General features: G+C 42.7%; 1 protein-coding gene across 1 annotated transcript in view; it reads left to right on the forward strand.

Moving 5' to 3' along the window:
• The window catches only part of Mei1 (meiotic double-stranded break formation protein 1), a 62,307-nt gene that overhangs the window by 22,544 nt on the left and 23,946 nt on the right, over nucleotides 1-15,817 (forward strand). The window contains exons 15-20 of the mRNA XM_069999855.1: nucleotides 414-555; nucleotides 1,781-1,892; nucleotides 6,077-6,137; nucleotides 8,965-9,062; nucleotides 10,192-10,360; nucleotides 14,212-14,359. Of these exons, the coding sequence (XP_069855956.1) occupies nucleotides 414-555; nucleotides 1,781-1,892; nucleotides 6,077-6,137; nucleotides 8,965-9,062; nucleotides 10,192-10,360; nucleotides 14,212-14,359 (730 nt within the window). The remainder of the gene's footprint in view (nucleotides 1-413; nucleotides 556-1,780; nucleotides 1,893-6,076; nucleotides 6,138-8,964; nucleotides 9,063-10,191; nucleotides 10,361-14,211; nucleotides 14,360-15,817) is intronic.

Consider the following 15,817-nt stretch of genomic DNA (forward strand, 5'->3'; position numbering starts at 1 on the left):
AGTGCTAGCCAGAGAGTATAGAAAGTTAAGTTAGAATAACTCTTGTCCCCTGGAGCTTAGAGTCTCTTTGGGAAGAGATAGCTTTGAGTATCTATGTAGAATTTGCTGGGCTGTCGGAATCCAGGAAGGTATTCCAGATAGAGAAAAGCAGCATAAGGAGAGATGTGAAACAGCAGATAGCACGGATGTTCGGGGAAGTACACATAGTTGGTTGGAAGAGTCATGTATGGTGGGTCAGCAGAAGGCTGGAGAGGTAGCCAAGGGCCCGATCCTCTCCTCAATGAGATCTCTTAGATTTTCCTCACATATGATGGTGTGAATATATTCTTTGGATCCTGAGCTCAGTCATCTGTAGAATACACCACCCTTAGGTTGTATGGGGTAGTGGATGAACTCACATATTGATTTCTCAGATTGGCTGTGGAATTCCAGAATGAGCCTTTGGCCCAGGAAAATCCCTTTACAGCTCCCAGTGCAGAGAAGGAAGATACCCTGGAGGCTTTTTCAGAATTTCTTCTCAGAGCCTGTGACTCTCTATGTATCCCACTGGTGATGGTGAGTTCCTCTGAGCCATAGTAGCATGAAGCTTGGGAGAAAATTTGAAGATAAGTCAGGCTGACAGGCCTAGGTGGAAACAACTCAGTTGGCCTCAGTGATGTTATTTTTAAGATTTTATTATTGTTACTATAAATGTACAGAAGGATTAAAGTTACATAAAGTGGTATTATTTTTGTAACTAACTTTTATTTGGTTTAAAAATATAATGTTTCACTATAAAACTAGTAGATGACTCTAAAGAAAGTAGAAGTCAGTAACAGTCAAATAATAGATAGGTAATATTGGGGCTGGGAAGGTGGCTCAGTGGTAGAGCGCTTGCTTTGCATGCCTGAGGCCCTGGGTTCAATTCCTCAGCACCACATAAGCAATAAGAAAAAAGCTGGAAGTGGCTCTGTGGCTCAAGTGGTAGAGCGCTAGCCTTGGGCTGAAGAGCTGAGGGACAGTGCCCAGGTCCAGAGTTCAGGCCCCACAACCGGACCCCCCCCAAAAAAATAAATAAATAGGTAATATTTACAATGTGATAATATATTACAATGCCTAATTTTATATTCATTATATTCATTACCTAATTTTTTTCTTAACCATGGCCCTGGGAGTTGGGTGCTAGAATTTTTGTAATATCTTGCTACCTCCCCGCTTTAGACTCTCTCTCCACAACAGGCAAGCATGCTACCACTTGAGCCATACCCCCAATCTCCTTTTGCTTTTGTTATATTTTCTACTAGAATCTTACTTTTTGCTTGCACTGGCCTGAATCATGATCTTTCTGTTTATACTTCCCATGTAGTTAGCATGAGAGGCACTATTGTGCCCATATTTTCATTGGTTAAAATGGAGCTTTATGAGAATTTTTCCCAGGGCAGCGTAGTACTACAATCCTCCTGAGTAGCTAGAATTTCAGACATGGGGTGATTGCAATACCCCCTATTTAGAAAGCATTTACTTTATAGCAGACTTCATTTGTTTCTGGGAGATAAGTCTTGTTACTCATTTTAGGTTGGAGAAGTGGGGACAGAAGTCTACAGAATAAAGTATCTAGTTTTAGCTCTTAAGTAGCAGATCTAAACTGTAAAATATAGGTGTGTAACTTCATGTTCTCTAGCTTGTCTTTTGCCCTTCAAGTAAAAGCAGTTAATCTACTGTTGTAAGATTTGATGTCAGTCTTTACTTTTCTTCTTTAGAGACTCATTCCTGGTGGCCTGTATTCTTTCTTGTGTTTTAGACATACTTGGAGCAGGCCACCCATCCAGCTTTAATGGAAACTTTTTTCTCGATTCTGTATAACCTCTTTGTCATCGTTCCTCACATGAAGGAAAGATTCTCCAAGAAGCTTGGTAGGTAGCAGGCAGTGTGGAACCTGGTAGAAAGGTACACACTATACGAAACTAGACTAGGAAGTGGAGCTGTGGCTCAAAGTGGTAGAGAACTGGCCTCGAATAAAAAAGCTCAAGGACAGCACTAAGACCCTGAGTTCAAGCCCCGTGACCAACAAATAGAAATAAAAATAAAAATAGGGTCTGGGAAGGTGGCTCAATTGTAGAGTGCTTACCTCACATGCACGAGGCCCTGGGTTCGATTCCTCAGCACCACATAAGCAGAAAAAGCTGGAAGTGGCGCTGTGGCTCTAGTGGTAGAGCGCTAGTCTTAAGCTAAAGACTGAGGGACAGTGCCCAGGCCCAGAGTTCAGGCCCCATGACCAGCAAAAAAAAATAAAAAAATAAAAAAAATAGACTGGACAACTCAAAAAAAGCAGAAGCCATAGCATAGGACAGGCATTTTCACATTTGTTAGAATCTGTACCATTCTTTGTTCAGCATTCAGAAGAGGGAAAATATGCCGCACTCAAAACTCATTAAAGGCAGTTCTGCATTAATACTTCTCTGTCCAAGAAGAGTTTAGGAGATTCTAATGCAGCACCCATGATACATTCCCTTTTCCATTACTTACTTTTTTTTTTTTTTTTGGTTGTGGGGCTTGAACTCTGGGCCTGGGCGCTGTCCCTCAGCTCTTCACCTCAAGGCTAATGTTCTACCACTTGAACTACAGTGCCATTTACGGTTTTTCTGAGTGGTTTATTGAAGATAAGAGTCTCATATACTTTCCTTACATGATCCTCAGATCTCAGCCTCCTGCCTGAGTAGCTAGGATTACAAGCGTGAGTCACTGGCGCCCGGCTTTTTGTTGGTTTTTGTTTTAACTGAAAGGTGGCTCACTGGAGGAGGATTTGATCCAAGAGGCAGTGGACCACGGGCTCATTTTGGGTCAGGGTCAATGCAAGATGCCTGTAAGATGTCCCAGCAGAGATGTTAGGTGAATTGTTTACTATGTGTCAGATGTAGGGAGTGATCTGGTCTTTAGCCATAGGTATAGATGTCTGCAAGATCCAGCCTTCCATTCACTCAGTAGCTATTTATTGAGTACCTGCTGTATGCAAGGCTGTCATAGGGATGTGAATATGTCAGTGAATAAGACACAGCCCTCCTCTTAAGGGGCTGACCCTCTAGTTGGGAGCTGGTAGGATTCCTCAGGAATGAATTCATTAACAAGGAGATGAGGGCTGGGAAGGTGGCTCAGTGGTAGAGCGCTTGCCTTGCATGCATGAGGCCCTGGGTTCGATTCCTCAGCACCACATAAGCAAAAAGGAAAAAGCTGGAAGTGGCATTGTGGCTCAAGTGGTAGAGTGCTAGCCTTGAGCTGAAGAGCTGAGGGACAGTGCCCAGGCCCAGAGTTCAGGCCCCACAACCGGACCCCAAAAAAACAAACAAAAAAAAACAATGAGATGGTTAAAGGGGCCAATATTTTATGCTCAGGAGGAAGGGATACTAAAAGATACATGGAAGAAGCAGTTGAAGAGAAGCCATAAGAGTATGATATTAGGGCCAGGCGCTGGTGGTTCACGCATGTAATCCTAGCTACTCAGGAGGCTGAGATCTGAGGATCACGGTTCAAAGCCAGCCCGGGCAGGAAAGTCTGTGAGACTCCTATCTCCAATAAACCACCAGAAAACCGGAAGTGGCACTGTAGCTCAAATGGTAGAGTGCTCACCTTGAGCTGAAGAGCTGAGGGACAGCGCCCAGGCCCAGAGTTCAAGCCCCATGACTGACCAAAAAAAAACAAAAAACAAGAGTATGATATTAGGGAAACCAAATGAACTCACTTTGCTAGCTTAGGGAATAGACAGAGGAGAAGTCAATACATCCTTGAGGTCAGGTGAGATGAAGTTTAAAAATGTTCACTGGAGTTGGTATCACAGAGGCTCTTGACTTCCTTAGCAGCAGTCATTGCTGTGGTGTGGCTGGATAGAAGCTACACTACAGTAGGTTGCAGAATGAGTGTCAGCTAAGGCAGAAGAAAAAGGCTGGACAACTCTGGATAGGTTGTTGAGAAATAGTGGGTAGGAGAGTTGGGAAGGGTTTTTCTGTTCTATAAAACTGAAAACATGGAAGTGGTGCTGTGGCTCAAGTGGTAGAGTGCGCTCCTTGAGCTGAAAAGTTCAGGGACAGTGCCAAGGCCCAGAGCTCAAACCTTACAACCAAAATAATAATAATAATAATAATAATAATATATTATAATAAAATAATAATAAAATATTCCAAACTGTAGCTCAATATAAGAAAAAAAACTGAGAACACTTATCCTGATTAGCTACTCACAACAAGAGTAGTAGATACACTATTGTTGGTCCCTGTGAGTTAGAATTCTTGTCCATACTTATTGACATTGGGGAAATTAATTTTCTTATCTCCAATGCCTTCAGCCAGGATGTAGTGATAAGAATTCAATGAGATAACGTATATAGACTTCTCAAATAACTACCCCTCAGTCATTGTGAAATCTGACATACATTATTTTTCCTTCCAACATTCTTCCTGATGTCCTACTTCATGAGCCAAGAGGGTTCAGTTTTGGGGTACCAGATATGATATGTAGAAGTGTGGATTTCTGGGCTGGGAAGGTGGCTCAGTGGTAGAATGCTTGCCTTGCATGCCTGAGGCCCTGGGTTCGATTCCCCAGCACCACATAAGCAAAAAGAAAAAAATCCGGAAGTGGCTCTGTGGCTCAAGTGGTAGAGCGCTAGCCTTGAGCTGAAGAGCTAAGGGACAGCACCCAGGCCCAGAGTTCAGGTCCCACGACCAGACCCCCCCCCCCCCCCAAAAAAAAAAGAAGTGTGGATTTCTAAGGGCCAGTGGTGGGGAAGTGAAAGAGAAATCTATAGGGAGACCTATGTAGCATAAAGCCAGGTAGAACATTCTCAGGGAAGAGGAAAGAGGAACTGCTGGTCAAGAGAGGGAGGTCCTAGAGGTGCTCTTGTAGGAATTCTGGATCCCCCAGAGACGGCCAAGATCTGTTCCAGAAGGCAAGTAGGAACCTCTCCTTGGGGAGTTAAAAATTAGGATTGCTCACTGGGAATGTGGCTTAGTGGTAAGTGCTTGCCTAGCATGCATGAAACCTTGGGTTCGATTCCACATAAACAGAAAAAGCCAGAAATGGTGCTGTGGCTCAAGTGGTAGAGTGCTAGCCTTCAGCAAAAGAAGCTCTGGGACAGTGCACAGGCCCTGAGTTCGAGCCCCAGGACTGGAAAAAAAAAACAGGCCTGGTGCTGGTGGCTCACACCTGTAATCCTAGCTACTCAGGAGGCTGAGATCAGAGGATTGCAGTTCAAAGCCAGACTGGGCAGGAAAGACCATGAGACTCCTATCTCCGGTAAACCACTAGAAAACCAGAAGTGGTGCTATAGCTCAAGTGGTAGAGCGCTCACCTTGAGCTGAAGAGCTGAGGAACAGTGCCCAGGCCCAGAGTTCAAGCCGTATGGCTGACAAAAAAAAAAAAAAAAAGGATTGCTGTACATCCTGAGGGATTCATTCTCTGCCAGAAGCTTTAGCTTCTCACATAAAATTAGATGATCCCAACATTAGCGCTGGTGAAGTAGGGGCTCCTGATACCTGCCTGTCTAGGATCCTGCTTTTATAGGGGCCTGAAGCATGTAGATCAGAGGTGAGTATTGGCCATCTTAGTGGGGAGATTAGGAACACCCAGGTAGTGGAGGGGCCAGGCCAGGTCACCATTCTAGGCAATGCTATTTGTCAGATCTCTGGTGTTAGTACCTATCACAGATAAGGATAATGCACTGATGACTCCTGTTCTTCCTGACTCTGAAATGGTGTTCCTTTCTAAAAAAACTGGTAGAAAGGATAAAAGTAGAAGGCTGTCCTTCTTGGGAGGCTGTACCAGACTGTAGTAGAAGATAATTAAGAAGAGGAAATGACATTTTTTATTCAACACACTGAGCTAAGCCCTTGTTAGATGTATCTGCTCATTTATCTTAGGTTTATAACAGATGTCAAAACAGAGTCTCAGAGAAGTTAAATAACCTTTCACAGGTCATACTACTGGAGAGTGATGAAGCACATTTTGAATAGGTCTGTGCAATTCTGAAACCAGTGTTTATACTAAGACTTGGGATTCTCTTTAACAAGTCTAGTTTAATTCACTCTGCCTTTTTTCCACTTGTCTTAAGCTTCCTCATGCTTCATACAACTTACCCTGGAGCTGAAGGCCAAGTTCTACAGTGGCTCTAGGTATGTATGGTTCCAAGTACAAGTACATACCAGGGGATAAGAGTCTTTTTATTTTATTTTTTTGAGACAGTGTTTGAGACTGGCTTCAAACTTGTGATCCTTTTTCCTCAGCATCTCAGGTGCTAAGGTTATAGATGTGAACCACCAGCATTGTTCTTGATTGGACAAGTGGAAATTTCTGGCTAGTGTTTGAGTCATGGGACTCTGGTATGGTTGACAGTGTCAGCACTGTCTAGCCACTGATGTATGAGCTGGTGGTACTTAGGTTGGTTGAATTTTATCTGTTCTGGTAAGGCTGTCATTCCAGGTGATGTAAGAATGGCCACCTGTCACATCAAAATGAAAAGGGTTCCCAGAGATCATTTGTCTAACTTCTCATTTAAATGGGGGAAAACTAAGGCTTCAAGATCAGGCATACAATATTCATCAAGTTACAGTTGCTCCTAGTCCAATGATTTCAGGGTGAAACTTTCATTCAAAATATAAGTCACTGCCTCAGTGTCTGTCCATTTGTTTCTAGAGCAGCCTTCTGTACAGTCTCATTCATGATTTGTTATCTATCTCTGTATTTACTAAGAGATTCTTTTTTTGTTTTGTTTTGTTTTGTTTTTGTCGGTCACAGGGCTTGAACTCTGGGCCTGGGTGCTGTCCCTGAGCTCTTCAGCTCAAGGCTAGCGTTCTACCACTTGAGCCACAGCGCCACTTCTGGTTTTCTGAGTGGTTTATTGGAGATAAGAGTCTCATGGACTTTTCCTGCCCAGGCTGGCTTTAAACCTCGATCCTCAGATCTCAGCCTCCTGAGTAGCTAGGATTACAGGCATGAGCTACTGGCACCCTGCTAAGATATTCATTTTTTTAAACTCAGGGCCTAGGCATTGTTCCATGGCTTTTTTGCTAGAGGCTGGTACACTACCATTTGAGCAACAACTCTACTTCTAGTTTTTTGGTGCTTTTTAGAGATAAGAGTCTTGTGGAATTTCCTGCCCAAGCTGGCTTTGAACTGTGATCCTCAGATATCAGCCTCCAGAGTAGCTAGGATTACAGGTATGAGCCACCAGTTCCTGGCTGGAAACTCATTTTTATTGTCCACATCCTACAAACAAGTGTAGCTATCCTTCCACAGTTCCAAATAGAATATCCAACATTCAAGAGAGAATTCCAGAATCCATCTGGATTCAAATTAGAAATTTTAGAAGTTTGTATAATTATAACTATAATTATAATTATTATTTGATGGTACTGAGGTTTAAGTTTAGAACCTTGAGAGGAAGCACAGAAATGGAGGGACAAAGGGTGACAAGCGCAACAGTGGTACTCAGTAGATACAACATGTGGGTGAGGTTGGGAGGAGGAAACAGGTTGAAAACAAAGGAAGTGGTGACATTGCTTAAAAAGAAGTGTACTCCCTACCTGACTTATGAAATGACAACCCCTCTGTACATTACCTTAATAATAACAATTAAAAAATTATGCTGAGTGCTGGTGGCTCATACCTGTAATCCTATCTACTTAGGATGCTGACATCTGAGGGTTGCAGTTCAAAGCCAGCCCAGGCAGGCAAATATATGAGTCTCTTATCTCCAATTAACCACCAAAAAACCAGAAGTGGAGTTGTGGTTCAAAATGATAGGGCACTAACTTTGAACAAAACAGCTCAGGGGTAGGACTGAGTTCAAGCCTCATGACTGACCAAAATAATAATAATAATAATAACGATAATAATAAATAATTAAAATTAACTTAAGACCTTGACTTGGCTAGACAGATACTGTACCACTAGTGCCACTCCTATCTCTTCTCTTCCTTTTTTAAATTTTATTTATTTTTCAGGTAGGGTCTTGAATTTTTTTCCCAGGGCTGCCCTCATACCCCAGTCCTGGTACCTCTGGCCTCCTGCATAGCTGGGATTATAGGCATGTAGTAGAGGTGTGATTTCATTAACTTTTTGCCTGGGCTATCTTCAAATTTGCATTCTCCTGATCTCTATCTCCTAAAGAGCTGGGATTACAGGAGTGAGCTGCTGTGCCTGGCTAGAGTCCTATTTTTCTAGTACTTCTCAGCCCTCTCCTGGCCCAAGGACATTAAAAAAATTAATTATTAAGTAGTTGTGCATAGAGGGTACAATTCCATAAATCAGGTTATAAGTACAATAAATCTTGACTGATGTCACCCCTTCCATTGCTCTCCCCCATAAATCTCCTTTCACTCCTGCCCTCAAGTTACGGTGTTCAATTTTTACATAATGTATATTGAATATATAATGACTGCATTTGATCACCCTCCATCCCTCCATTCATGTGTCCCTCCATTGTCTTCCCCCCAAAAAAAGCCCCCAAACATGTTTCTGCTTCCTGGTATTCATTTTGTTCAACAGTTCACTAGTTGTTCAGAGGAGTTATGCCTTTGGATTCCTCCTCTAAATGTGTATCATCCTTTTAGTCTGTATGTATATGTTATCATGTATATTTGTATTTTAGATCTAGCTTCTATATATGAGAAAAAATGTGCTGTTTGTCTCTTTCAGCCCGACTTACTTCACTTAACATAATTTTTCCCCCAGGGCATTTTTTTGTTTGTATGTTTAGTAGCCCGCCTTGATTTATTTTTTCAACGTTTTAGTAACTTTATATAGTTTGAGTGCCTCCGTTATAACTATGGGCAGCAGTTTCTATACTGATTGTTCATAACGGCCTTAGGGCCTACTGTAGTGTGACCATATTATAACTTCACAGGGTTCTGGCACAAAACAATGCCTTCAGGCACATGGCAGGGACAATGCTATCCGAGCCAAAGAATCAACACTGTCTTTTGTTTTGTCTTCTCTCAGTGATTCCAGACTAAATCAAGTGTGTTCCAGTTTCCTCTACTATATGTGCCTTAACCTCCTTTCAGCTCCAGAGAAGACAAGACCACCTTCCCAAGAAGGTGAGATCATATTGTTTGTCCATTCACAAGGCTGATAGCAGTCTTTAGGCACTGATGCATAATGAATCCATATAGTAATAAAATCTCATTGCTTGAAGTTACCTAAAGGAATCATGGAATCATGGAATTATAGGCTGATTCCTAAGGAGATAAAATAATAGAATAAAAAAATATGGAATCTAAGCTTCAGGAACCTACATGACTTTCCCTATTTGTTCTTTTATGAAACAGATTTCTTAAGAAACGTAGGAATCTTTGCCTTCAGGATAAAATCCAAGTTTCTTTTCCTTTGGGCTTTGGTTTGAGGTGAGGTCTTTCTATGTATTCCAGGCTGTCCTCAAATTTGTGATCTTCTTGCCTCAGCCTCCTAAACCCTGGGGTTATATGCACATATTACCATACCTAGCTAAAATCTATGTTTTTTTCTTTTTGTGCGTAGTGGGATTTGAACTCGGGACCTTACACTATTGCTTGGCTTTTTAACTCAGGGCTCACATTCCACCACTTGATTCATACATACCTCCACTTCCAAAAATCTAAATTTTTTAAACCAGCATTTAATTAATTTTCACAGTACAGCTGAATTATATCACATAATTCCATACCTCCTGGCTCATCATATTTGTTTACTAACTATTCAGTCACATGGAACAAAAACATACTGTATCCTCTCATGCTTCTTGGCATCTAAACACCTTGCTTCCTGTCTCTTGTACTTCTTTCTCTTCTCTACCTGTTTTCTGCTCACCACTACAATTCCCCTTTGAACTTCTTCTCCCCACCTCAGGTGACTTAAGTCACTTCTTCCATACTGGAGCATGGCTCTGATTATATGCCCTGCAATTATCTGATTGCAGGTGGGAAGAGAGATAGGACCCGAGCTCAGCCTGGGCTAGAATGAATATACATACACCAAATTAATGAATTGTATCCATGTCCTTTTATACGATAACTTTAGTCTCCCCTTACAGGCTGAAAACTGCATAAAGGAAAGGGAATGAACCTCTGATGTTCTCTATACTGCATGTACCCTTGTTCTATGTGGTATTCTTCATGTAGTAGCTCTTATGTGCTCCTTACTTACATTTTTGTGTTCTCTGTATGGTCTCCCCCTGCTGTGTCCTCCCAGAACTCTCTGCAGTATCTGAGCTCCTGCAGTATGGTCTGCCCCAGATAAGCAGCAGGACCCCTGAAAACCTTGCCTTCCTATCTGATCGTCAATATGTGGAGGAAGCTGCTCGCCAGAGGCAGTACTGCATCCTGATTCTCTTCTACCTGGCCTGTATCTACGAGGACAGGTGGTTGTATGTTCAGAGCTGGTTGTATGTATAAAGGTTTCCATTTGTAGCCCAGTTCGGTACAATGAGCATTTTCAGTACAATGAGATGTCCAGTAAGGCTGAGGCTGAGTGCTGGGACACAGAGAGAATGAGAAATTGGTTGTGTTCTTTTTTTTTTTTTGCCCATCATGGGGCCTGAACTCTGGGTCTGGGCGCTGTCCCTCAGCTCTTCAGCTCAAGGCTAGCGCTCTACCACTGGAGCCACAGCGCCACTTCTGGCTTTTTCTGTTTATGTGGTGCTGAGGAATCGAACCCAGGGCCTCATGCTTGCAAGGCATGCACTCTACCACTGAGCTACGTTCCCAGCCCCTTGGTTGTGTTCTTGAGAGACTTATATCTTGGAAAGGAAGCAGACACAGTGCTGAGTGCAAGAGACCTAGAATGTTAAAGAGTGTTCTTTGATATTTCTGAGGATGTTTGTGCATAGAAAAGAAGGTAAAAAACACTTTTCCCTCTTTTTTCTCCTTTTCCAATGTAGGTACTGGGGCTTGAACTCAGGGCCTCACACTCTCACTAAAAAGGCTGACACTCTGACACTTGAGCTATACCTCAACTCTGGCTTTTTGGTGGCTAATTGAAGATAAGATAGAAGATAAACATTTTTTTCTTATTTAAAAAGTAATATAATGAAAAGCAAAGTAATTGAGTATAAAGTTAAAATGTACATACTGTCATTAATTATTATTAAGTATGTTCCATAAATAATTTGTCAATGCATATACAAGCACATCTACTGTGTGTGTGTGTGTGTGTGTGTGTGTGTGCACGTGCGTGAGTGTGTGTGTGTGTGTGTGTGTGTATCCTAGGCATTGAACTCAAGGATTGGGTGCTGTCCCTAAATTTCTTTGCCCAAGGCGCTAGCACTTTACCATTTGAGTCACAGCTCTAATTCTAGCTTTTTTTGGAGATAAGAGACTCATAGGCTCTTCTGCCTGGGCTGCCTTTGAAACACGATCCTTAGATCTCAGCCTCCTAAGTACCTCTGATTATAAGCATGAGCCACCAGCACCCAGATTACTGCTTATTTTTGGGGGGAGGGGGTTCCGGTCGTGGGGCCTGAACTCTGGGCCTGGGCGCTGTCCCTTAGCTCTTCAGCTCAAGGCTAGTGCTCTACCACTTGAGCCACAATGCCACTTCCGGCTTTTTTCTTTTTTGCTTATGTGGTGCTGAGGAATCGAACCCAGGGCCTCAGGCATGCAAGGCAAGCGCTCTACCACTGAGCCACCTTCCCAGCCCCTACTCCTTTTTTTTTTTGTCGGTCGTGGGGCTTGAACCCTGGGCCTGGGCGCTGTCCCTCAGCTCTTCAGCTCGCCACTTCCGGTTTTCTGGTGGTTTATTGGAGATAGGAGTCTCACGATCTCTCCTGCCCGGGCTGGCTTTGAACCTCGATCCTCAGATCTCAGCCTCCTGAGTAGCTAGGATTACAGGCGTGAGCCACCAGTGCCCGGCCTTATTTTTAATATATATAATGGGATAGACCATAAGATCCTCCATATAGTTTTTAACTTAGTAGTGCTCAGTTAAACATTTTTCCTTGCTGGTTTGTGTGTTAGAACTACCTTATTCTTTTGGTACCTACATACTGTTTATATTACGGACATTTATTATTGGTGGTACTGGTGTACCTCATGACTTGCCAGGCAAGTCCACCCCTTGGACCATAATTCCACCTCATTGTTGCTTTTGTTATTTTTCAATAGGGTCTTGTCCTCTTGTCAGCCTGAGACAGTGATCCTCCTAATCTCTGCCTCCTGAGTAGCTGGGACCACAGATGTGTACTACTGTGCCTGACTTAAAAAAAAATAAACATGCCAGTGTGGGGGGAAAGGAGGGCAGGTAGCACACGCCTGTAATTCTCGCTACTCAGGAGAATGAGATCTGAGGGTCATGATGCAAAGCCAACCCAGGCAGTAAAGTCCGTGAGACTCTTATCTCCAATAAACAACCAGAAAACCAGAAATGGCTCTGTGACTCAAGTGGTAGAGTGCTATCCTTGAACTGAAGAGCTGAGCGAAAGCATCCAGGCAGAGTTCAAGGCCTACAACAGACAAAAATAAAAATAAACACATATTTGGGTGTAATTGCAAAAAATGCAGAAAATTTTCTTATACCTGTTATCTGTTTTTCTCTAATATTAACATGAGCACGGTACATGTATCAAAACAAAGAAGCAGGGGCTGGGAATGTGGCTTAGTGATATAATGCTTGCCTAGCATGCTTGAAGCCCTGGGTTCAGTTCCTCAGTACAACATAAACAGAAAAAGCCAAGCCGGGCACCAGTGGCTCACACCTGTAATCCTAGCTACTCAGGAGGCTGAGATCTGATGATCACGGTTCAAAGTCAGCTCGGGAGGAAAGTCTGTGAGACTCTTATCTCCAATAAACCACTAGAAAACTGGAAGTGGGCTCAAGTGGTAGAGCACTCGCCTTGAGCTGAAGAGCTAAGGGACAGCGCCTAGGCCCAGAGTTCAAGCCCCATGACCAACCAAAAAACAAAACAAAACAAAAAGAGAAAAAGCCAGAAGTAGCACTGTGGTTCAAGAGGTACAGTGCTAGCTTTGAGCAAAAGAAGCTCAGGGACAGTGCCCAGGCCCTGAGTTCAAGCCCAGGACTGGCAAAAAAAAAAAAAAAACAAAACAAAACACAAAGAAGCTAAAAATATTGGCTCACAGATATTAGCTAAACTTGATCAATATCTCACCAGTTACTGCTACTGTCCTCTTTCTGTCTTAGAACACAATCCAAGATACTACACTGTATTTAGTGTTCACCATTTTTTAACTTTCAGTGTTTTTTTTTTTTTTTTTTGGTTGTGGGACTTGAACTCAGGGCCTGGACAACTGACCCTGTGCTCTTTTGCTCAAGATTAGTGCTCTACCACTTTGAACCACAGCTCCACTTCTGGTTTTTCTTGTGGTTAATCGGAGATAAGAATCTCACAGACTTTCCTGTCTAGGCTAGCTTTGAACTGTGATCCTCAGATCTCAGCCTCCTGAGTAGCTAGGATTATGGGCATGAACCATCAGTGCCTGGCCAAAGGTGATTATGATTATAATTATTAAAATTACTTTTAATAGACAAGATATACTCATGAGCTAGTGACCTGGCTCAAGTGGTAAAGTACCTGCTTGTCTAGCACAAGGCTTTGAGTTCAAAACTCTAGGACTATAAATATATAAATAAATATAAACAAATAAAAAGACAATCTTTTTTTTTTTTTTTGGTCTGGTCATGGGGCCTGAACTCTGGGCCTGGGCACTGTCCCTCAGTTCTTCAGCTCAAGGCTAGCGCTCTACCACTTGAGCCACCTTCCCAGCCCCAAAAGACAATACTTATCTTCAAGGAATTTACTGGTTAGTAGAGAAGATGTTATATATTTACATGTAGTTTTCATATTCTAACAAAAAAAAACTATCATAGAATTTTCCTACCCTCCTCTTGTTCCAGTATCTGCTTTGAGTATATAAGTCCACACAATTGTCTAATGATAAATATGAGAAGAATGAGATGGACAGAAGAATGAGATGCTAAAGTAGGGCCTTCTGAACCACAAAATAGCTTTCTTTCTTTAACAGTGCTGGCTCAACTCATAGATAAGTGTGACTGAGCAGTCTTGATCCCACAGCAGTCTTGCACAAGGCCTATATGCGATGTAAATGTATGGCAATGTGTGGAAGTCTATACAGCACATTATATTTATGCATGGAGGCTGTGGGCACGTTTAGGCAGAACAGTAATCTAGGCAGGATAGGAGCGTTCACTGACCCTGCAGTTCTGCCTTTCTCACTAAAAGATTTCTTTGGTCAACAGGTTTGTCCCAGCGGCACACTTATTTGAGGCTGTGCAAAGCTTCCTCCTGTCTCTGCAGGACCAGGGTGAGCTTCCACCACCAGTAATCTGCAGAGCCTCTATCTATCTGCTTGCAATCTGCCAAGACAAGGACAATGTACTGCATGAGGTATGGGTCAGATTACTGGGACTCTCCTCTTCTGGTACCTTTTTCTGCTAATATTCCTTGGTGGAACATGATAGATAGATAGATAGATAGATAGATAGATAGACAGATAGATACATAGATACATAGATAGAGATGGAAAGAGACAATGGTAGTGTACAGAAGTAGAGAGGAGGAGAGGGCTGATACATACAGAGCGTATATAAGTTAACTAATTCTCTCAACAGTCTTGGGAGGTGGAGATTGTATTTCCATTTCATAGATCAGAAATTGTGAAGTAACTTTCTCTAGGGCACACAATAAATTGATAGAGGAGCCAGTATTCCACCTAGACTCAACCTGATTCTCAAGGCTCTTTCCTTGACACTAGTCTGGTTTGTGAAGGAGAGAGCTGTGAGGTATTTTATCTCCTTCTGGTGATATTCATCAAACAAAGTGGATAGCTGATCATTTTTGTAATTAGGGCTTTGTACTCTTGCTCAGCTTGTTTGTTTGTTTGTTGCCCTAGCTGCGTTGTAGCACTTGAACCAAGTTAAGCTTTATTGCTAGTTGGAGATAGAGTTTCTTGGACTTTTCTGCCTGAGGCTAGCTTTGAACTGTAATCCTATGATCTCAGCCTCCAAGTGGCTAGGATTACAGACATAAACCACAACTCCAACTACTTCTATATTTTTTGTTGGAATTCTATTAGGGTGAGTTTTCTCTTTTCTCTCATTTATTCATTTTATTCAACTTTTTTTTTTTTGTTGCCAGTCCTGGGGCTTGAACTCAGGGCCTGGGCACTGTCCCTGAGCTTCCTTTTTGCTCAAGGCTAGCACTCTATCACTTGAGCCACAGTGCCACTTCTGACTTTTTGTTTATGTGGTACTAAGGAATCGAACCCAAGGCTTCATGCATGCTAGGCAAGCACTATACCACTAAGCCTGAAGGAAGTTATTCTGTTTGGAATGTGAGTTGATGACTCATGCCTATAATCCTAGCTACTAAGGAGGCTGAGATCTGAGGATCGTGGTTTGAAGCCAGTCTAGGCAGGAAAGTCCATGAGACTCTTTTTTTTTTTTGTCGGTCATGGGGCCTGAACTCTGGGCCTGGGTGCTGTCCCTTAGCTCTTCAGCTCAAGACTAGTGCTCTACCACTTGAGCCCCAGTGCCACTTCTGGCTTTTTCTGCTTATGTGATGGTGAGGAATCGTACCCAGGGCCTTATGTATTCAAGGCAAGCACTCTACCACTGATCCACCTTCCTAGCCCCATGAGACTCTTATCTGTAATAAACTACTCAAAAAAGCCAGAAGTGGTGCTGTGGCCCAAGTGGTACAGCACTAACCTTGAGCACAATGAGGCTCAAGGACAGAGCGCAGGCCCTGAGTTCAAGCCCCAGGAGTGGTGAAAAAGAAAGAAAGAAAGAAAGAAAGAAAAGGAAGGAAGGAAGGAAGGAAGGAAGGAAGGAAGGAAGGAAGGAA

Source organism: Dipodomys merriami, unplaced genomic scaffold (assembly GCF_024711535.1).
Source record: "Dipodomys merriami isolate MVZ:Mamm:240054 unplaced genomic scaffold, mDipMer1.0.p SCAF_55, whole genome shotgun sequence".
Classification (NCBI taxonomy): Eukaryota; Metazoa; Chordata; class Mammalia; order Rodentia; family Heteromyidae; genus Dipodomys; species Dipodomys merriami.